We start from the raw sequence: 22,606 nt of genomic DNA, 5'->3' as shown, positions 1-22,606 counted from the left end.
GATCCATCTCGTGTCCGCCACTGGACTTAGTAAATGAGTGTGATTGTAAAACAAAATCAGTGACATAGTTCAGCAAAATATTACAACCCAAGCCACGCTCACTATTACTAGCCAATCAGAAAACAGTAATCTGCTAGTAGCATTAACACAAATAATTGCTTTGTCAGCCTATCAAATGGCAAGGAGTCATTTTATGTATTGAAAATTAACAGTTTCATGGAATATGTTCCCTAAATGTATACAAGTGAAATGGACAATAAACAGAATTTGTTGAAAGAACTTTTGGAAGACAATCTAGCATTCAGTGGCAGAGGTAAGGTTGACCAAGTCAGGGTAACAATGCATTAAATGTACACTAATCAAAGTATTAATAGTGTTCTCCTCTAACCAACTTTCATGGAGTGAGCATGGTTATATATCGTCAAAAGAATACCAGGGACCATGAAATTGGGGCTTCACATGTGAGCAAGTATTTCACTTGTATAGACTCTGAAGTGGTGCAGATGTTGGACGCTAGGGATTGCGAGACCCAGGAAGAAACTTCTGAAAGTCAGAGGATGAGTGCCAGTACTTCATCAGGATGTAGACGTCTGAGAATAAAGGGTGAGGTAAAGTTACTGTGTTTGGGCCCTTGTTTGGATTATTCCCTCAGAGCGTAGGTGATTTTACGCTGCTTTGACCTGTACTCCAGTTTCGTCACAGCGTGTTGGCTCGATGTCGGAGGAAAGCATGAAGAAATTCAGATGTTTACCACTGGAGTATGAGTATTGTGTTGGAAACAGTTGAGGTGAACTGGAATTTGAACCCACATGCATTGGTCTTGGCAAGTCTAAGGTATGCAACTCTGCACAGCCAATTCCTGCACCTTAGATGACTGGCCATCTGTGCCCCTGGAGTGTGTAAGTTGGCTTTTATACAGCTGTTAACACAGTCGCATTAAGATCAGATCTGTTGACCGATACCTGTGTAAGGACCCTTCCATCGACATCAGGTGAACATTCTGATCAGCAAACCTGCGTCAAGGTTTGGGCAACCTGCAGACCAGCACGATTTATGTATTTGGATGAACTTAATCTAACTTTCCTCACCGTATACAATGACAGCTGGCATTTTTATTGTTGTAGATATTTTATACACCCGGTCAATTCTGAACTTCGAGGTGATAGTGAAAGTAGCTAAATTGTTCAAGAAGGAGAGGTGAGGTGAAATGGGGTTTAACATTGCATACAAGATTATTGCACTTGTATGTGGCTGCTTGTACTAGTCCAGACCGATTTATAGTGCTAGCCCAGAGATACCTTGCCATAGTTGAACACAACTGCTGGTGACAATCGTCCTGGACCTGCATCATTTGGGGCCAACCTTCCACTTAGCTGACATGCCCTGGTCCAACTAAATTACTGTTCACAGCCAATCTCATTCAAATCATGTCTTGCGCTCGGCATTAAGGGGCTGAAACAAGGACTGGTCGGTATATATATATATATACTGGGTACTAACATGTCCCATCTTTTAACGTCTCTTGGTATAATGCAGCTAGGGTAATTGTTCTAGAAAGCTGACATCAGGGTTGTTCAAGAACCCACTCAGATCACCTGACATTACCTCATATCCTCAGACTTTAACACAGAAATGTATTGCATTTAATAAGACATGATTTGAATGAGATTGGCTGTGAACAGTATTTTAGTTGGACCAGGGCATGTCAGCTAATAGACCGGCAGCCCAGAGCACTTTGGTCAAACGAACAAGGTACCAATATCCGAACACAGGAACATTTACTGTGTAACCCAACATATTCATATATGGATGTCTGCCGGGGAGCCCCTGCTGCGTGTGGCCCCTGGCCCCCCAAAAGAAGGGGCCATTCAAGGGCTGGATCAAACATTGGAGGTACCACATGAAAGTAAGTGTAAATGAACTGGTTCATCTCACAGAGTACAGAATGGGCCACGCCAGACAAATCTTCCTCTGCATAAGGCCTGCCAGACACCCCCAGAGAGGGTCCCAAAATTTGATCTGGGTTAAACAATGGAGGCACCACATAAAATCAACATAAAATGAACTATTACACTCTACTAAGTATAAAAAACCCATTGCCAGGCAAAACATCTGCTGCATAAGGACCCGCCAGACACCCCCAAATGTTGACCCTTAATGCACTCAGTGGACACTCTGGTAAAATTTGACTAGAGTATACATTCAAAGTACCAGATGAAAGTAAGTTTAGATGAACAGGTACATGTTACTGAGTATAACACGGCCCAAACCTGACAAATTTTCTTCTGCATAAGATCCGTCAGACCCCCCAGAGAGGGTCCCAAAATTTGGGCTGGGTTAAACATTGGAGGTACCACATGAAACCAACATAAAATGAACAATTGCACTCTACTTATTGCACAATACCCATTGCCAGACAAATCATCTTCTGCATAAGGCCTGCCAGACACCCACAAAAAGTTGACCCTTCAGGTATACACGGGTAAAATTGAACTGTAATATATATCGATTGTACCACATTAAGGTACGTTTGAATGAACAGGTTCATATCACAGAGTACAGAATGGGCCACACCAGACAAATCTTCCTCTGTATAAGGCTTAAACATTGGAGGTATCACATGGAACCAACATAAAATGAACTATTACACTCTACTTATTACAAAATACCCATTGCCAGACAAATCATCTTTTGCATAAGGCCCACAAGACACACCCTCACCCCACCCCACATAGTTGACCCTCTGTAATCCCAGTGTGCATAATGAAACATTGGACATCAGCTCTGAGAGTCAACAGATGGTCAAATTTATGTTTTGTTCTTAAAGATGGAAGGATTTTATTGAGATTAAAATCACTTATTTATAAAATCAGGTCTCTGAATACTTGTATTGATATCATAGATTGGGCCTATCGTTGAAATGTAATGAAAATGGCATGAATCTGATTCAACCAATCATTTACATTGCATTAGTTACACTTGATTTTCCTGACGTAATAGTATCTTGTCAAGGAAGAGAGGACGTCTATGTAAAATTGATAAATATGGAAATATTTGGCCGGAATTCAGCTTTTTAGATGATAAAACTTGCTAAATAAACGGAGATCATAGGTTTTTAAACACAATTATCACCAAGAGATTTCCAAATGGTATTAGAGACTGTCATTTACCATTCTTATAGCAGGCTTTGAGGACTACCTAAGCATGTTTGGGTTTGTAGGAATCCATAGCCAAGCTATCAGGCTATAGCAGGCTTCGAGGACTTCACAGCTGATCAGATATATATTCACAAGAATCAGATTCATGCCTTTTTATTACATTTCAACGATAGGCCTAATCTATGATATCAATACTAGTATTCAAAGACCTGATTTTATAAATACGTGATTTTAATCTCATTAAAATCCTTCCATCTTTAAGAACAAAACATAAATTTGACCATCTGTTGACTCTCAGAGCTGATGTCCAATGTTCCATTATGCACACTTGGAATACAGAGGGTCAACTATGTGGGATGGGGTGAGGGTGTGTATGGTGGGGCTTATGCAGAAGATGATTTGTCTGGCAATGGGTATTGTGCAATAAGTAGAGTGCAATTGTTCATTTTATGTTGGTTTCATGTGGTACCTCCAATGTTTAACCCAGCCCAAATATTGGGACCCCCTCTGGGGGGTCTGGCAGACCTTATGCAGAGGAAAATTTTGTCAGGTATGGGCCGTGTTGTACTCAGGAACATGTACCTGTTCATCTAAACTTACTTTCATCTGGTACTTTGAATGTATACTCTAGTCAAATTTTACCAGAGTGTCCACTGAGTGCATTAAAGGTCAACATTTGGGGGTGTCTGGCAGGCCTTATGCAGCAGACGATTTGTCTGGCAATGGGTATTTTATACTTAGTAGAGTGTAATAGTTCATTTTATGTTGATTTTATGTGGTACCTCCATTGTTTAACCCAGCACAAATTTTGGGACCCTCTCTGAGGGTGTCTGGCAGGCCTTATGCAGAGGAAGATGAACCAGGTCATTTACACTTACTTTCATGTGGTACCTCCAATGTTTGATCCAGCCCTTGAATGGCCCCTTCTTTTGGGGGGCTAGGGGCCACACGCAGCAGGGGCTCCCCGGCAGACATCCATATATGAATATGTTGGGTTACACAGCAAATGTTCCTGTGTTCGGACATTGGTACCTTGTTCGTTTGACCAAAGTGCTCCGGGCTGCTGCTCTACAAGTGGAAGGTTGGCCCCAAATGATGCAGGTCCAGGACGATTGTCACAAGCAGTTGGGTGCTAACAAACGGTAATTATGATGAATCTGGAATTTGAACCCACAATTATGGTAAGCCCATGCTCCTCTGTACTGGGAGCAGAACCTTAGACAGCAATTCATGCCTCCGTAGAAAGTGTCACAGTTAAAGAAACCCAGAAATGGGTACATTTTTACCCCAGTTTGAGATCAAAGCATGAATTGAACTGGCAAAGAAAACAAACTGGTTTGACTTGGTATGACACATCTTTATTAATGATTTAACATGACGGTTATCGAATGTTTCGATTTATCTGTTATGAAAAAGGTCTATACAAAACCACACCAACACTAGACAGTGTTCCTGATAAACTCTGCACTGCAGTTTTGTACAAAATGACAACAGTAGGCTCTCTCCTCACAGTTAACTTGTAGCCTCCATCTAGCACTAGGTGTTCAGACTCGCTACAACCAAACATTAACCAGCCTCGAACAACTTTATTTTCAAAAGATCTTAAATCGTTGTTGTAGGCCAAGTCAGAGAAGCTAGCCCAAAGACTTCAACCTATTCTAAATCCCGGTTTATCAAACATGCCAGACCTTTCCTCTCCTCCGGAGCTTAAAAATGCAAGGTAGCACTAACCTGACTGGGAAGTTCCTGTGAAGCTGGCAAAGCGATGCCAATGCTAAAGACGTATGTACAAAATGTTGTTACTTTATGAAAGTGCGGAGCTCTCGTTTCCTGAACTCGGAGAGAACATCTTTGATAATAATAAACAAAAATGATTGCTGGACTTGACACCGTTATTCCAACATAGAAACACGAACTGCCTTGTCGCATGCTTCATGGAAATGACCTTGATGGTTGATGTGCTTTGTACAAAACCTTTGGCAGTATTAATTTATTACTGTCATGAGTATGTTAAGAAATTGTTCAAGTTAAAAATTGTTTTCTTACCTCTACTTTAATTACACAATGGTCTCAAAGTTAACTTTTACACACAAATACATAACTGAATTGAAAGAGATGTAACTCTTTCATTCGATTCAAATTTCCTACCTAATACTGTTACAAACAAAAAAAGGGTTGATGCATTGGTCAATTCACAGGAGAAATAACATTTTAAGATAACTCATAACAATCAAAAAGAATTTATATATGTAAGAACATCGAACGTGTTCGATTCTTAACATCAGGATCTGACACTGAATAGACACATTTACTTAAAACATGCAGAGGTTTCGCTGTGAAACTCGTCTGTTCATATCTATCCTAAACACTTTCCAAAATATAAAACATCTGGTACACAAGACAAACAAGATCATAAAATAATTGTCAAGCAGTAAGTTTAGACCTCCATCGAGAATGAATCTGTTGAATCCATCCTAACCAGGCCAAAACAAAAGATTATTCCAAGACACCCATGGCTAACCCTGGTCATCTAATAACCTCACGACCACGTAGAAATGCCATTCAGAAACCACGGTACAACGGACTGTACTTGAATACAATTAAGAAGTTTTCCTGAGATGAGCTTCACCAATGGATTATTTACCTAATTAATTGAAACTGTTTATGTCGTAGCTAATACTTGAAAACTGCTCACACACAAAGTCACACAGAACATTTAACCCTTTAACTCCTTTACATTTACCATACCATGTAAAAGTCAATGCAGCAAACATGTAATGGAGTTAAGCTGGGCTCGCATCTGTTAACCATAAACCAACACAGCCAAATATACAAAAACAAATCGTCTTGACATGCTTAACATCTACTCTAGCATTGGTGTAGTTAAGTGTTGTCCATGTGTAGTCAGTTAGCCATGGGTGTAGGTTGTTATCCCCCGCCTCAACCCAGGGTAGTCTGCCAGTGAATGATGGGAAATGACGATGACAGCCGATGATCCGATGATCTTAACCTTCTTCCTCTTCTCCCCCTTCTTCCCCATCCTCTGCTTCCTCCTCACCTAGCTCCTGAAACACAATCGTATAATGCTTTCTTGAAGACTAATTCAATAGAGATTGAGTGACCTAAGTCCAGACATCCTTGCAACCTGTGTCAAAATTTTTTTGGTCAACTGGACGCAAAACGTTTTTGGCAATTTTTTCAGTAGAATTTAGACAGAACATTCGAACAATTGCAAGGCGAGCTTACAAGAACCAAGTTTTGCTGGATACAGGCTTCTGACTAGAGGCTAAAGACCTACCGCCTCCACAATAAGCTAGTGTATTAAATCCTAATCAACTTTTCATTGGGATAGATATGTCCTACTTAAATATACACTTGACATATCATTTTGTGTATTATGGAAAGAAAAACATATCCCTTATCAAAAGTGGAGTAGCGTATCTCATCAACAGTAGCTTCATGCTGAATCTTGTTTCAAATCAAAAGATGCAATAAATAGCCTTTAATAAAATCACAAGATGATAGTGTATGGGTCCAAGGTATTCATTATTATTGAATGGAGGAAACCACAAACACAGGTAAGGTGCTGACAGTTAAAGGATTGTAATCAGAGTGAATCCAGGACCCATAAGCAGCTATCCTGACACAGCCTAAGTGAGTGAGTATAGTTTTACGCCGTTTTAGCAATGGGGGGCACCAAAAATGGGCTCCACACATTGTACCCATGTGGGGAATCGAATCCGGGGCTTCGGCATGACAAGAGTACCACCAGGCTACCACAGCACCCGGCACAGCTAAGAGGAACAATTCTGCACAGGGTATCTGACATGTTGTTCCATTCACCAGATCACACAAACACTACAAAGACTCATAATGCACCTTGCCAGGAGGTGAAATCTAAAAATCAGCAAGTCAGGCATCGCCATCCATAAAAATAAATAAGATAGCAAAAAAAAACTGTGACGAACCATTTTTCAGGCTTTTGCTGTGGGTTATAATCAAATCTAATCCTGAACAATAGACTTATATGTCTTATCAATTTCATTCAGCAAAAGAAAAAATAAATAAATCTGAGTCTGGGTCAACAAAGCAATGTCCAGATCATGCTCACCTCATCTTCCCCATCAAAATCTTCTTCTCCATCTCCTTCCTCATCATCCAGACCTTCCTCATCCAACTCATCTGCAACAACATAGATGAAGGCTCAAGAAATAGATCATAAAACTGGTGTCTAGCACATGGGTCTGTTATAAAAATGGCTTTTTTTTTCATGCAGCATTGTATGGGTACCCCATAGGAATGGATATTAATGTGATGAAAAAACATCTAACAGACAGCTTAGTTGTATCCTCCCCAGGGGGTAGAGAGAACGCAATTTGAAAAAATGATGATGCAGTGACCTGGGGGGAAAATGGGATAATTTCGGCCTGCCCCTTTGGCGGTGGGGCTTTGAATTTTACAGTTCTTTTCACACTCCTCGTCTAAGCTTTATATATGGAGAAGTATGTATAAGCTTTCATAAAAAAAAACAAAAAAAAACAAACAATTCCCCTATTGCTCAACTTCAAATCTTGTTAGGGTGAGTATGGTTTTATGCCGCTTCAGCAATATTCAAGCAATATCACAGCAGGAATATGAACTTCACACATTGTACCCATGTGAGGAATCCAACCCGGGTCTTCAGCGCGACGAGCCAACGCTTTAGCCACTAGGCTACTGCCCTCATGGCAATACAAACATAGGAGGAACCCTGACATTGTCTGTGGCATTATTTGAAAGTAGGGAGCCCCTAAGACTTGGATTTTTAACACAAACTGCAGGTAGCTAATTCTAAAGAATTCAACACTTACCACCATCACCTCCGCCCTCCTCATCGATTTCTGAAGCCTGCAAAAATAAAAATTGCCATTTGATTGTTAAAAAACGTCTTCAGCAAGGCACTTATTATTATCAGATCTTGAACAAGTTTCAGAAACTAATTTACTTGCCAAATATAACAACATCCAAAAAATCCAAAATTCTATTCCAAAGTGTTTCAGTATATATTCTTAAAAATCAGTATTTTTTTCACCTAGATTCACAGTCCGAAACCTTATGAGTAAACAGGTAAGCATATTATGTCACGATGCGCAAAACTCTGGTGGATGCCTCCTACAACACCTACCAAGTAGTACTGTAAAGGATTGGGCCAGATATCGTCCTTTATGACCTCTCCTAACTCATCTGCACCGGCATCCCCGTGATCTGAGAACCAACAGAAGAAGGATTCCTGTTCCTCGTGGTTGCGCTTTCGTCCTTTACTGGGCTGGCTGGATTTCTTTGTCAAGTCCTGACCAGACAAACATTCATGTAAACTCATTGCTTGTTCTGAGGCTACTTAACTTTTGGCCATCAGCATGTTTTTTTCATTATTGACTTAAGTCTAATCTTTTAATGTTTTACATTTCATCAATATATTTTTACAAAATACTGTCAGTCAACATTTGAAAGTCACTGAAATTTCACATTAAAAGAATTGGAAATTTATCCTATAATTCTTCATAGATAAATAACATGTACCATAGTTCATCAGTACCCAGGAAACAATACAATCTTTCATTCTGCCCATTATTCTGCTAAATGTTGCTGCTCTGTTGCTTCAGTTATCTTCAATAGAAACTAGGCCCTGACAACTCAGTGCAACCAAGGTACTTACCTTTCCACTTTTCCATTTGATCGGTGTAGACTTGGAGGAGGGTTCACCAGTATCATTCAAATGGAACTCTTTAGTTATCATATCATTGTCAAAATATGGGTTGCTATCAAAATACTGAAACAAAGAGAAAATATTTTTGAAACTTTTTTAAATGTTGCACAACAATATCAGAACAATTTAAAAATTAGGGAAATAAACTGTGGACTAGCGTTTATCATTACTACTTCAAACTCGGGGAATCTACTACTTGTTTCTTACAGGTCCCGGTAAAGCATAGTTGATCCCTACAGTCAATGTGTAAAGTAAGATAATTGTTTTAACTCACAAGTTGCCATTCACATTGTATATTGTTCATTACCTTGGGTATTCAATATATTTTCACTTTGCCACCACCTAGTGTTCCCAGTATGAAAATCAGTCGGGCATGCTAATTGGTTAAACAATAGAAGGCACCAGGGATCATCTCCAAATTTTGATATATGATATGCACAAAAATTTCAAATTTGTGGATGAACTTGATTAAGTTGGGGTGGGAATGTCCAGTTTTATTCATTTTGGCATGCCAGCCCTCAACGTGGTTAGTTGTTCTGGCACTGTCGTTGATCGTTAATCAGTAAATAATCAACAAATAAGAAAATTTGCTCACCAATATTGCCAGTGAATACTTTTGACATTAATTGAGGGGGTGAACTCATTTCAGTATTTGGTGACTTTGATATGGCCCCCATGCTTGTATAAACATTGCTACTGTTAATCCCTGGTGGCCTGGTGGCAAAGTGAGGATAAACATACATGTCTAATTAACAATATGCAAGACAATTGCAGTGCCTTGTACACTCATTAATCACAGCAATAACAACTCACAAATAACATGTGATGCCCGCATTTGATCAGCAAAAGAAGATCTGTTCAGAAATATAGGTGGGCAAATTGAAGAGATTACACTGAGCAATCACAGTGTTGTCATCGATTGGCTTATTTAAATATTTCATGCGTATCCGTAACAAGCAATTAATTTTTGTGTTGGCCAGGGTTAGAAATGCAATTTTTGCCAAGTGTGCCACAAGGCACATGGTATAAAATTTGGGCGTGCCTTGGGAAATAACCAATCAATATTGACGGCAGAACTAATGGGCATGGCCTCAGCCCTCCATAATCAAGAATCCAAAAACCACCAAAAAATCCTAATACTTACCGACTCCCTAAGTGGACTACAAGCCCTCCAAAACAAAAATACCAAAAACCGACCTAAATTAATAAATCAAATACTTAAAAGCTCCAACGACCTAACAAAAGCAGGCAAACAAATAACCTTCTTGTGGATACCCGCCCACGTAGGAATATACGGTAATGAAAACGCCGATAAAGCAGCTAAACTATCCCTCAAAATCCCAGAAATAAGCTTAAACTTACCCATCTCAAAATCAGAAATTAAAAGTGTAAACAAACAAAAAATCACAAAAAAATGGCATAACCTATATCTAAACTCAAATAGCCAAATCAAAAGAGTGCTCAGCAAACCACTAACCAAACCAAAAATTCTCCATCCATCAAAAAAAATCGACAGTCATCACTAAACTTTAAACAGGACACACCAACCTAAATAACCACCTAAAAAAACACACTACAGGTAACTGCCCACACTGCAAACAACCAGAAACCCCAGAACACACACTACCTAACACATCGAACCGCATTACAAACCACCCTCAATCTAAACAAGGCTCTCACTCTAGAAGCAATACTAAACCCACAAAATAAACTAGAAAACTTCAAGGCCTTAGGCGTATTCTTAATAAAAACGGAACTAATAAAATGCATCTAAAACCATAATAACCTACCAAATCAAAATCACATAAACAAACAATCATCCACCATACCCAGCTCCCTTAGTTCTCCTCCCCAACCCCATCGGCATCTATTCCAAATCTCAAAATTCCCAAATTCTATATAAGCAACCCCTAAAGCCTCTCTTGGGTTGCACAGACCACCCTCACCCCTTTCGGAAACACATTAAATGGCCTGGCCGGGCCCGTGTGCAAAATACGCATCAGTCGGAAAGCGCACATTAAAACTTAAGTAAGTAAGTAAGGGAAATCAAATTACAGCTGTGATACCAAGCTCGTGTTTGATAAATTTCAGAAGTTGGCGAAAGATTTTTGTTAAATCGTGTTATTCTAAACGTTTCGAGCAGGAAATCACGATATATATTAAAAATGTAGAACTTCCTGAATGTATCGTGCTAGGTTACGAGCTGTGACAAAGATTTTTCATGCATATATTTTTACATTAAACATGCTGTCCGAGCCAAGAATTCAAGGCGGCGAAAGCAGAGATGTCATTTGACTTACATTACACGCGATCGCACAAAAGGATGGAAATAATAACTTAGATTACTTTTAGATATATTTTTGTTGATTTTATTTATTACTTTGTATAATATATTTAAAGATTTGTTTAAAACGTCTTTATTTTGCTCTTTAACATGTTCGATGTGGACCCATTGTCGAAATGTGTGTCCGGGAATTTTATTTTCAAGAACATCGCGGGAAATAGTGAATAATATTTTAATTTATTGATAAAAAATGATAAATTGAAATGGAATACGTATTTCAGACATTGTGAATTGTGATAGATTTAATAAATGAATGATATTACAGGTAGGTCCATAAAAATATATACTATTTTGACGTGACGGCTTGGCCGGTTAACCGGCATACAGTGTCTGGGGACTCGATGCTTCTTGGCCGAAAAACTGACCTACGGTGTTAAAAGAGTTAATTCATTGCTGACGAGATTTATATTTATCATTAAAATATGCCTTATTTGGCAAAGGTAGGTTATTGATTCCTATTCCAAGCGTGCCATCGAGGCACAAAGATCATGATTTAGCCGTGCCATTTTCATTTTGGACGTGCATTGGCAGGCAAAATATGGTTAATTTCGAGCCCTGGATGGTGATTTATCTTATATGGTGCTCTTAGATTTTGGTCATACACCAGCTATCAAGTTCACTCACAAAGTTTATTCTGTACCCTGACTTGATGTCTTCGAACTCCTGCACCTCCACTTTGGTCAGGTACTGTAAGGCCTCTTCATCCTCTTCATTTAGCAGTGCTGATACTTGAGGGTGATTTACAAACTGTCCATAGTTAAGGTCTTTTCATGGTCTCAGTTGCCAAGAGCTGGCTTTAACACTGCAGTATGTTAGTAATATCAAGGCATGTCAGCTTCATGAAGTGTGAACACTTACAACGTACAAACCCAAGGGTTTATTTAGACCTATTCCAAGGCTGATATTCGGCCCAAAGTTTACAGAAAAATGTCAGTAAAAATTCCCAAATTGGAATGAAAAAAAATGTCCCAGATCATGTTACACAGTTCTCACTGATGATACGACTATGGGTGACATGTATTTCACTAACCAATGAGAGTAAGAGGCTGTAATGCTCAGTTGCTTCCCATGCAATGGCACTTATTTTTGAATAAATAAATTCCTGCAAACACACTGGCATAAGCACAAGTCTGTGATCCTTCAGAACCAGTAACATGTCTTCCCGCGAAAGAAAGCTTAGCAATAAAAGCTGAGACTAAAATCTGCTGAAAACAATATCAACACACATTACAAGATTAGGCTTGTAACATGTTATGTTATTCTGGAATGTTATGGTGCCGACAGACCATGATCACATTGGCAAATCAGGGTTTAAAAGGTACACACAAAATCATTTGATCCTGAAAGGCTAAATGACAGAATGTACACGTGAATCTGAATAATACCCCTAGCTCATCTAAGATTTAAAACAGTTTCTTTACATAATTCTCCCCAACCAACCAGAGCAGTAAAAACAACGAACATTTATGTATTCTGTGACTTAACCACTAGAACCCGAATCTAGTCAAATTGATAAAACAATCCTGAGAGAGATATTTGGGCTACAAGACTCGTAGAATTTTGGCAACGACTGTTTCTGTTATTAGTATTGCACTAAACTGACATGACAAAAGAAACTCGAGGGAATGGCTACGGTCCACCTGTAAGACTGATGACTGAAAGGATACAGCAGTTACCCAGAAATTGGGGATTTTGGCAATCAAATCTGACCGCTTCTGAAAGTAAGGTTGTCTCAATTTGTTGTACTTTTGTTCCACTGTGAGAATCTCCTCGCTTGCTTGCTCATTTAGCCGGTCGATTTCATTCTGGACCTCATCTATTTGTTCTATTGCCTCTTGTTGCTCTTTATCTGAAACATCATCACATCTAATATAAATACATTCAAAGACATGACACTCTTTCAACACCAGTCAAACAGAAGCTTCCAGAGACTGGGGTGGTTGATGAAGCTTACATTTATCAAAGAAATTATCTGCTTGTAAAACATCTTTGCTACTACAAGTTATACACAATTTGAAAGGTTTAATCATGTTAATCCTACTGTTTATAAATATAAAAGTTATGTTTGCCGCATTATTTAAATACTGCATTCACAACTTAATTAAGTTCATTTTAATTAAAAAATGTAAGTAACACATTCACAACATCCAGATTAGGCAAGAAGCAAGTTAAAATCTGACGATTTTCAGCAAACTTAACCTGTTTCTTTTTCATTGTTAACATAATCAGAAAATAATTTTTATTAACATTATAAATATTATCTGGCATCACCCATTTCCTGATAACCATGATAACAGCCTATTTATCAAGTTGCAAAAATCTGAGATGTCATCAGACTTACATAACACACACAAAAAAGATGGAAATAATAACTTAGAAGTTTGACAACCTGTAGATATATTTTGGTTGATTTCACTCCTTAATTTATTTAAAGATTTGCTTGAATCATCCTTATTTTGATTTTAGACATGTCGATATGGACCTGTTGTCGAAGTGTGTGTTCCAGATTATTATTTTCAATAACATTGCGGGGAATCATTGAAATAGAGAATAAATTTTTAATCTATTGATAAAACATGATTAATTGAAATGACATGTTTTTCAGACATTGTGAAAAGTGACAGAATAAATAAATGAATGATATGAGAGGTAGGTTAATAAAATTATATATTATTTTGATGTGGTGATCTAATCTGTCTGTATACAAGAGTAGTTATTGAGCTATCAAAATAATACCATGGAACTGGGATTTAGAACTTTGTATTTCTATGTCAGGTACACTCAAAAGTCAAACTTGTTGTCATGGAAATGGAAAAACAACCTGGTCTTTGTGCGATCAGTTTCAAGAACATCCCGATGCAAGAGTTAACTGACTTTAAAGGTCCAGTTTCCACCCTTGCCATAGGATGGCATAATGGAGTTACATTTGGCTGGACTAAGGAGTCTATGCATAGTCCAATCAAATTTGTGCAGCTAAATCGAAATCCAGTTCGTAAACAGTTGCATGTGCACCGCCAACATGGCCAACTTGTTGTCAACAGATATTTTCCAAATCTTTTCATGTTTTTAATCAATGTGCTCACATGATTTGATGTAAGACCTGTTATATTACAACATAGATTTTAGATTACTGATCGCCATTTTGTTTGAAGCAAATGCAAGTGGTACGAGAGGTGGAATCTGATTGGTCCATAGGAGGGACTTATAAGGGACATGACTCCAGCCTAGTTCGGCAAGGGTGGAAACTGGACTTTCAAAGTAAGTTAACTCTCTTGCCTCGCGAAGATGTTTCAAGAGAGAATACCTATTCTTCCATGCATTTGGAAATTACATATTCCAATTGGTCAATCAGAAGTTGTTAAATCACAATAAACCTCCTGACTGAAACAGATTTAATGGCTGCATCGCTGTGGATTAATATTCATACAATAGTACTTTGTTTAGTTGTCGGTTGGCATACTTAAATAATCATATCTACAATATTTGGTTACAAAATGCTAAGTTGTGGTTACTACAATATTCAAAGGATGTGTGACAATTTTGGTGCTTTCCTATAAACAATTGACGTCATATCTTTTACGTCACAATGAACGGTATGAACAGTAGATTAAAAGACTTGCAAAGCCTACTAGTTTTCTTCAGGGGTGTCCATCTCATGTTAGCTTAACAAGTTACAGTGCTTATATGCTTTCAATGCTTGTGGATTTAATTAACAATGTACATGCTCCAAAAGGGTCACGTTTATTCAAAACATGCACAATGTTTTTTTCTGAGATCAAGCAGTGGTGAAGAAAACTTTTTCAAAATGGATTAATCAAATGTTTTCTAGATAATATCTACGATACAATTATAAATCCCTTCTACTGACCAAAATGAAGTGTACAAAATATCGAGTCACTAATGCCTGAAGGTACTATTCAACACGTTGTTACAATGAAAAGAATTGTTTTATCAAACACAAAATTCATGGGGATGTCCAAAATCATTAATCTCCTAAATTCAATTCCCACATATCATTTTGAAATGTGAATTGAATTACATTTTAAAATTAAATATTCAAAATAGCCAAAGATGAAAGAGTCAGTCTTTTTCGGAATGGTTTAGTTAATAAAGGGAGATAAGCAGGGGTGGATGGACCAAACAATGTATCCTACAGTACGTCTCTACATATTCAACAATTTTAATATATTCCAATGTTAACTATATTGCAACTGACCGAATATTCGAAAAGTTAATGCTCTTCTCGGCAAGTTACCGAGAGGCGTTTGTTTACATTTTGCTGAACTGCTATGACGTAATGGATCGGTGTGGAGAAGCTCACAACAACATCGCCTGACGCTAATAGTTCAATTTCACCTCTAGAAAATGATTCAGTCGTCATTCAACATAACGCAAAACTCCATTTATATAAACTGCTGCCGATATAAACCACCAACAGTACGATATCACTACGAGATCGTTGATTTTATCGCTACGATTCAGGAAATTCGAACGACTAAACAAAAGACCGGGAACATGTGGCTTTCGTGATGGAGACACAGTTCGGTTTGATAGGGCTCTCGTACAGCACTGTTTCATTGAATCTATGAAATTATAAGCGCACATAAATACACACATTTAAAATATATCTGCGAATACAAACCTGCTTGCTCATCTGCCGTGTCGTGGTTATTTTTCCCTTCTGGTTTTGTGACTTTAGCTGGAGTCGCCATGTTAATTTAGAAAGCGGGGAAAGAGGTCTATACTGCGCAAGCGTGACCGGAAACAGTATTATTTTTGATTCTATACTCATGACAACTAGTTTCACTATATGAACAATTTTGGGTATATTTGTTGCTTAATGGAAAATATCCATACTTAAAGATAGTGACTATGTCGCTGGTGACCATAATTGACACCTCTATCGTTTGACATAAGCACGACCATGCTAACGAATTGTGTATAGTTGATACTGCAAAAAAGGTACCATATTTAATAGTAAATATAATTAAACAATGCCCATTTTTTACACGGTGCACATTCAATGATATTTTACCAATGCACGGATCACACCATTAAACATACAACACACCTTTTAATCATATTTGCGTGTATTGCACAATCGTGGTGTGGTCGGTATCCATGTCAAATGTTTTCAAGTAATACTTCGTTACGAAAATATCATCTCTATTTCGCGCAGTCGGTGCGCGCGTAGGAACCCAAAATGAATATCTCTTTAGTTATTTTGTCCCTGTAGGACTCTTTGTTGTTCCCATTTTTCATTAATATCGTATATCCTTAGATGATAAAAGAAATGGAATGGTTTAACATAAAAAGTACGGTGTAACTTTGTTTCGTGTAAGAACTCGATGGGTGCGATTTGGCTCTCTCGGATGAACCGCGCTGGGGTATTAAAGGATACGGAACGAATATTCTGTAAGGAAGTTTCCTTTTGTCGGGTTTGTTCACCTGAAGCCAAAATATGTAAAATTCCCAAGCTTTTCCATACAACATGCAGATAATATTTCTTATATATTGGTTTTAATAAACAATACATGATAACCTTTTCGAAAATAGTCGAATACAAAAGTCTTTGTGTTTTATCCTTTGGGCCAATTCAGACACCATATAGTCTCTGGCCTATTCGAATAGTATTTGCGTTTTCCGTTCCACCAAAGACGTATATAGATAGGCTGCTCATCCTATGTATATACGTCCGTGGTTAACGCTCTGTGGTTTTAATCTCGTTTTTGTTTAGAATCAGTATGTCTTCCAAAATTATCTCTATGCCTATATACGTGCAACATACGTACTCCTACTTGTATACCACTACATATATGGCTGCCCGTGAAGATCCGGGGTAGAATAAGTCTTCAGCAACCCATGCTTGCCTTAAGGGGTGACTATGCTTGTAAGAGGCGACTAATGGGACCGGGTGGTCAGGCTCGCTGACTTGGTTGATGCATGTCATCCTATTCCAATTGGGGGCGGTCGGGTAGCCTAGTGGTTAATGCGCTCGCTCGTCACGCCGAAGACCGGGGTTCGATTGCCCACATGGGTACAATGTGTGAAGCCCATTTCTGGTGTCCCCGCCGTGATATTGATGGAATATTTCTAAAAACGGCGTAAAACCATACTCATCCCAGTTGCGTAGATCGATGCTGATGATGGCAATCACTGGATTATCTAGTCCAGACTCGATTATTTATAGACAGATCATATAGCTGGAATATTGCTGAGTGCAGCGTTCAACAACAAACAAATATACAAAACATGTGGCTGTTCATAGGTTAACCTTACCGCTACCGGTCCATAAATGCGCTCGTAAAATATGAACATAGCATAATGTCAAACGCCTATTCGCACACGCTTCGCCTCTGAAATAATCATGCTCAATGACTAATGTCTGCGTTTAATATGATCAAAACTGGAAAAAATCAACTGGGTTATATTCAGCGTAAGAACATAAATCTAGAAGAAGGATATGTATGATGTAATAAAAGATTTAATTGACTATAGATTACGTTCGTCCTAAGGGGCGGTCGGGTAGCCTAGTAGTTAAAGCGTTCGCTCGTCACGCCGAAGGCCCTGGTTCGATTCCCGACATGGGTACAACGTGTGAAGCTAATTTCTGGTGTCCCCCGCCGTGATATTGCTGGACTATTGCCAAAAGCGGCGTAAGATTAAACTCACTCACACTCGTCCAGGTGTCTGACACATTGGCATTGGCGAAAACGGCATCTTACTTTTTTTTTACCTTGGTACTGAAATAAATGAATTTAAACTTGCAAAAACCAATGATTGTGAAATGTTAAAACAAATTAATCGCCCGAGAAATCGATGACTTTTTAGCCTGCAACCTCAGAATATATAAAATCTATACTGTCAATACCCAGTTAATTATATTCATTAAAATCCTTTAATTCACGATTGAGCCAATAAATGAAACTATAATAAACTTTAACGATGACTTCCCTTTGAGGTTGTTAGCCAGAGTACTGCACCCTGGGGGTTCAGAAAGTATATGGGCATGTTTGGTCAACCGAAGTGTGACGTAAATGAATTACAAGTGCTGACATTGCTCAACTTAGGTTAACTTGGGTAATACCTTGACGAATACGGTCTCACCTTGGTCGTCCAGGGTTTTGAAATCGATGCAAGCAATAGGGAAGCTCTCCTTGCAGGAATGTGGAACTAGTCCTGTAGGGTTTACGTCTTTTCAAGATTACAGTCTTATAAAAACGTATGAACGCCAAGTTCGACGCTAACTGAGAACGTCAGTTTCGCAGTGACTACTCTCTCGTCCAATTAGCTTTACATGCAAGTCTGTATGACTCCCTTGGGGCTTCCGGGGCGATATGCAGGCCCTCCGTCTGCCTCCAAGACCCAAGAGAATACATTAAACAAAGGAATCCAATTCAAATCGACAATGATTTGGCAAGTCTAGATTGACTCAGCTGTAAGCTGAAATTTAAGCATTGTTCTACTTCTAGGCTCCATTTGTATTTTGTTAGTCTAACAGGTACACAGTACTTCATGTTTGTCGGAAGAGACGACCGCTACTAAACTTCAGAGGGGATGTTCTCGGTGAATGTCTGCTTGTGTGTTGTATTTGATTGTTGTTTGACGCCGCAATCAGTAATATTTCAGCTATATGACGACTGCCTGTAAATAATCGTGTCTGGACCAGGCAATCCGGTGATTGACGTCATGAGCATCGACACACGCCAATAGGATACGATGACATGCATCAACCAAGTCAGCAAGCCTGACCACCTGATCCCGTTGGTCGCCTGTTACGACATTGTCGTATCCCGACTACATGATATCCACCAATGGCGGAACCGACCTGATACAGCTGTCGTAAAACATCCAACACAGACATTCTCGTATCCCGACTGCATGCGATCCTCATGCATGATGTCCACCAATACCGAAACCGATCCGAGACAGCTGTCGTAAAACATCCACCACAGACATTCTCGTATCCCGACTGCATGGGATCCTCATGCATGATGTCCACCAATACCGAAACCGATCCGAGACAGCTGTCGTAAAACATCCACCAGACATTCTCGTATCCCGACTGCATGGGATCTTCCTGCTAGATGTCCACCAATAGCGGAACCGACCTGTAACAGCTGTCGTAAAACATCCAACAGCAGTTGTGTATGATCATTAATTTATGATTGTTAAGTGAGTATTACTCTGCTTTCTTTGTAAGATTATGTAAGGAGGGTGCATCCGACGAGCGTAAGTCCTACCCAGGTGGCATGTTTATCAATAAAACACGTTTCTATCAATCTGTCAAAATTCAAAGGAAAGGTGCATACTTAACCTTGAATTATCAAACCGGGAGGACGTTTGGGAAAATAAAAGATTCATTTGTGATCAGCGTAAACCAGCACCTACGGCGTATACCAACTGTATGTTTGGGATTACAAAGACGTGATACCCAGAGAGGATAAAACAAATATCAGGGTAAGCATTGCGATTACATTGTCTTATTCTTGTCGCATTCTGCAGTTTTCCATGTATGTTACATGGCCTGTAAATAAACAAAACTGTACCTGTGATTGATGTCCTGAACATCCTTCTCAGTGTCACACAGCTTGACTACCGATTCCTTTCCTGATCTCTTTGGACAGGCATAGTTGGCTGGGAACCAGTGTTAACCCAGAATCCCAGTGCGTGTGTGTGTGTGTGTGCGTGTGTGTGTGTGTGTGTGAGGGGGCCAATGGCCAAACAATGGCCAAACATGTCCACTGTTGTGTATAGTTTGCAGAGAGCACTGTACTGTACAGGTTACTGCTAATTATAATGAGGTTTGTTGAGGCTGACCATGTTCCTAACTGATTTATCACTTCATTGACTTGCCTTTGCATGTGTTTGTGATAGGTGCCAAAGCTGGGTCTGGACATGCTCACCTTTTCAAGAAAAAATGGTATCATCATTATAGGAGGGTGGTTCATAAACACATGCTTATGATGTACCGGGACTCATACAATGGACCCTGCTTTTACTAGAGATATCTTATGATGGAAACGTTTTTTCAGATTCTATTTACAAAGAACCAATGAAATTGACACTGATGTTCTGGTCTGTGACTGGTGAAAACCCGAATCTTGTTATTTTCTTCCCAAATCGAGTTTTAAGATGTTGTTGGTTTGAATTGTCTTTTAATGTATATCATAAATGAGGCCCAGAATCTCCTCATTTTCAGAAGCTGAAACTGAAGAGATCTAGACTTGCCCAGTTTTTTTTGGATATTTCTGTTTCAGGGTCTGTATGAGAGGCTATTAAACAGTTGTGGCTACGGTTGACAATATACCCAACAACAGCCCACAATATATGGTTGTTACTGATGTTATCAACCACAAAACTATAAGATTCTAAGATCCTATTTGGAATATAACAACATTTGTCTTCTAATGTTGTTTACTGCTAGAGACAGCCAATTCCAACAATATGAATAGCACAGCAGCCTGTAAACAGTCTCGTTAGAACCAGGCAAACCAGTGACACCACCAGGTAGACACAAGTGGTAGCTTCCCCTACAGCGCTGAGGCTGGGAAGAGGGTACCTCTCTCATCACAACTGTCACATGCAGGAAAGGATTGTTCAGCTGAGCAGGCAAATCCGTGACACCATCAGGTAGACACATGAGTCATAGCTTTTTGGTCAAATCCAGGTTAAACCCCACCTGGTTCAATGTGTGAAACCTACTTTTGGCATCCCGAGATCCTAATAATACATCTGGAATATTCATAAAAGTAACATAAAATATAATCTCACTCACTCATCATATAAATATATTATAATGAACCAAACTATCAAAATCTGTTAAATTTTGTAACTATGACAACCTTATGAATAAGACAACAAAGTCTATGCATGTTGCTAATATTTATTTGCATTTGCATCAAATAAGAATACATACAAAGAAGGAATGCATGATTGGTATGACGACCAGGTATGCTGTCAAGCCTCTATATACAGGGGGGGACACCAGCACTATATCGGTACCTGGGAATATCAAGTCGTATCTCCCCGACGGACATGTTTCTGGCATAGGTCAGACAATGTTTGGGAAAAGGAGAAGTTTCAACATTTCGGTCAAATATTAAAATGTCATCGAACAAGAAATCTGAAGACGAATAATGTGATATGACATCATAACTTCAAAATCATTTTCCTGAAATCTGAAAGTTATAAACACATTCATACACCTGAATAAGATACTGATACTCCTTAACTTTTGAGGGGGATACTCCACCGCAAACTGCTTCCAAATGAAAGCATCATTAATTTAAGAGACTAATGGACTTATATCCTCCTGAAAGGATGAGTTGTATGTCATCTTTAAGAACTTTTCTCCATTTTCCCAAACTTCAAGTCATTGAAAAATGTAACAGACATTTCACGATACAATGCATTATTCATTGATGGGTACATCAATAGATTTTCTAGTAATATGCTTTCAAACTACATTCAGTTACCATGGTTACACGGACACTATGTGTGAGTATAGACATTGGGGATATGGGGACAAATCTCAGGTGACAATTATGCTGACAATGTTTAGTTGTCTTGGTGAAATATTTGTATGGTTTTGTCAAAGTAAAATATATCAATGATGAGCTAGGTGTACAACAAATCTGCATATAATAGGCCACACATCTACTCAGTCGATGAACTACTCACCTATGAAATATACACCCCCTATCCACTCCATGGCAACCCAATGACATTTAAAAAGATAAACAGCCGCTAAAATATTCATGTCCTCCACACTTGGAGGCTTGAAATGGGTGACTGCTCCCATTGAAACTGCCATATGTTGAAAAAGCTTTTTCAACTGAGCAACACGTTTACGTTAACTCATATCTACGCAATTGGGATACGATGACAAGCATCCTCGTATCGTTAAATCATACCTCAAAGGAATAACACACTTTGTTAATCAATGTTATAAGATAATACCCATGACTTCTTTGAGTGGCATTTAGAAGTTGGAGTGATGAAGTAAGACAAGTTCTATGGATGAACAACTTCTTTATTACAATTAGTGCGACGTTTCGGTGTAGATCCTAACACCTTTATCAAGCAATAGATTTCTATTTCTATTGCATGATAAAGGTGTTAGGATCTACACCGAAACGTCGCACTAATTGTAATAAAGAAGTTGTTCATCCATAGAACTCGTCTTACTTCAATACCCATGACCAATAACGCTGAATACCTTTAAAAAACTATGCAACCAATCAAATGTTTTCTCCTGCTGCCAATCATATATCATTTAGATTTTCATTTTCATCATAAAGGAACCCATTATTGCCATTAATTAGATTTAAAGATGAATAAAAAATTAATTAAGTG

General features: G+C 38.7%; 1 protein-coding gene across 1 annotated transcript; it reads right to left on the bottom strand.

The window, feature by feature from the left end:
• Positions 1 to 4,500: 4,500 nt before the first annotated feature.
• On the bottom strand, positions 4,501 to 16,002 carry LOC139459566 (protein SET-like). The gene is made up of 8 exons (XM_071241117.1): positions 15,891 to 16,002; positions 12,916 to 13,097; positions 11,873 to 11,995; positions 8,854 to 8,967; positions 8,323 to 8,487; positions 8,009 to 8,045; positions 7,270 to 7,340; positions 4,501 to 6,223 (listed from the first exon to the last, which is right to left on the bottom strand). Exons 1-8 carry the CDS (start codon positions 15,958 to 15,960, stop codon positions 6,164 to 6,166), a joined length of 822 nt encoding a protein of 273 aa, XP_071097218.1. The 5' UTR covers positions 15,961 to 16,002; the 3' UTR covers positions 4,501 to 6,163.
• Positions 16,003 to 22,606: the final 6,604 nt, after the last annotated feature.

This window comes from Haliotis cracherodii, unplaced genomic scaffold (assembly GCF_022045235.1).
Source record: "Haliotis cracherodii isolate W230 unplaced genomic scaffold, xgHalCrac1.p SCAF_13, whole genome shotgun sequence".
In the NCBI taxonomy this organism is placed as follows: Eukaryota; Metazoa; Mollusca; class Gastropoda; order Lepetellida; family Haliotidae; genus Haliotis; species Haliotis cracherodii.
The sequence above is the reverse complement of the archived record's forward strand: the minus strand, read 5'-3'. Positions and strand labels throughout refer to the sequence as shown.

Excerpts from the sequence above, each read along its gene's own strand:
- LOC139459566 (XM_071241117.1), bottom strand. The coding sequence starts at position 15,960 with ATGGCGACTCCAGCTAAAGTCACAAAACCAGAAGGGAAAAATAACCAC. Across the intron at positions 8,046-8,322 it reads ATCCTTTACAGTACTACTTG|GCTTCAGAAATCGATGAGGA; the intron begins GTAGGTGTTGTA and ends TTATTTTTGCAG. Across the intron at positions 6,224-7,269 it reads ATTTTGATGGGGAAGATGAG|GAGCTAGGTGAGGAGGAAGC; the intron begins GTGAGCATGATC and ends ATTGTGTTTCAG.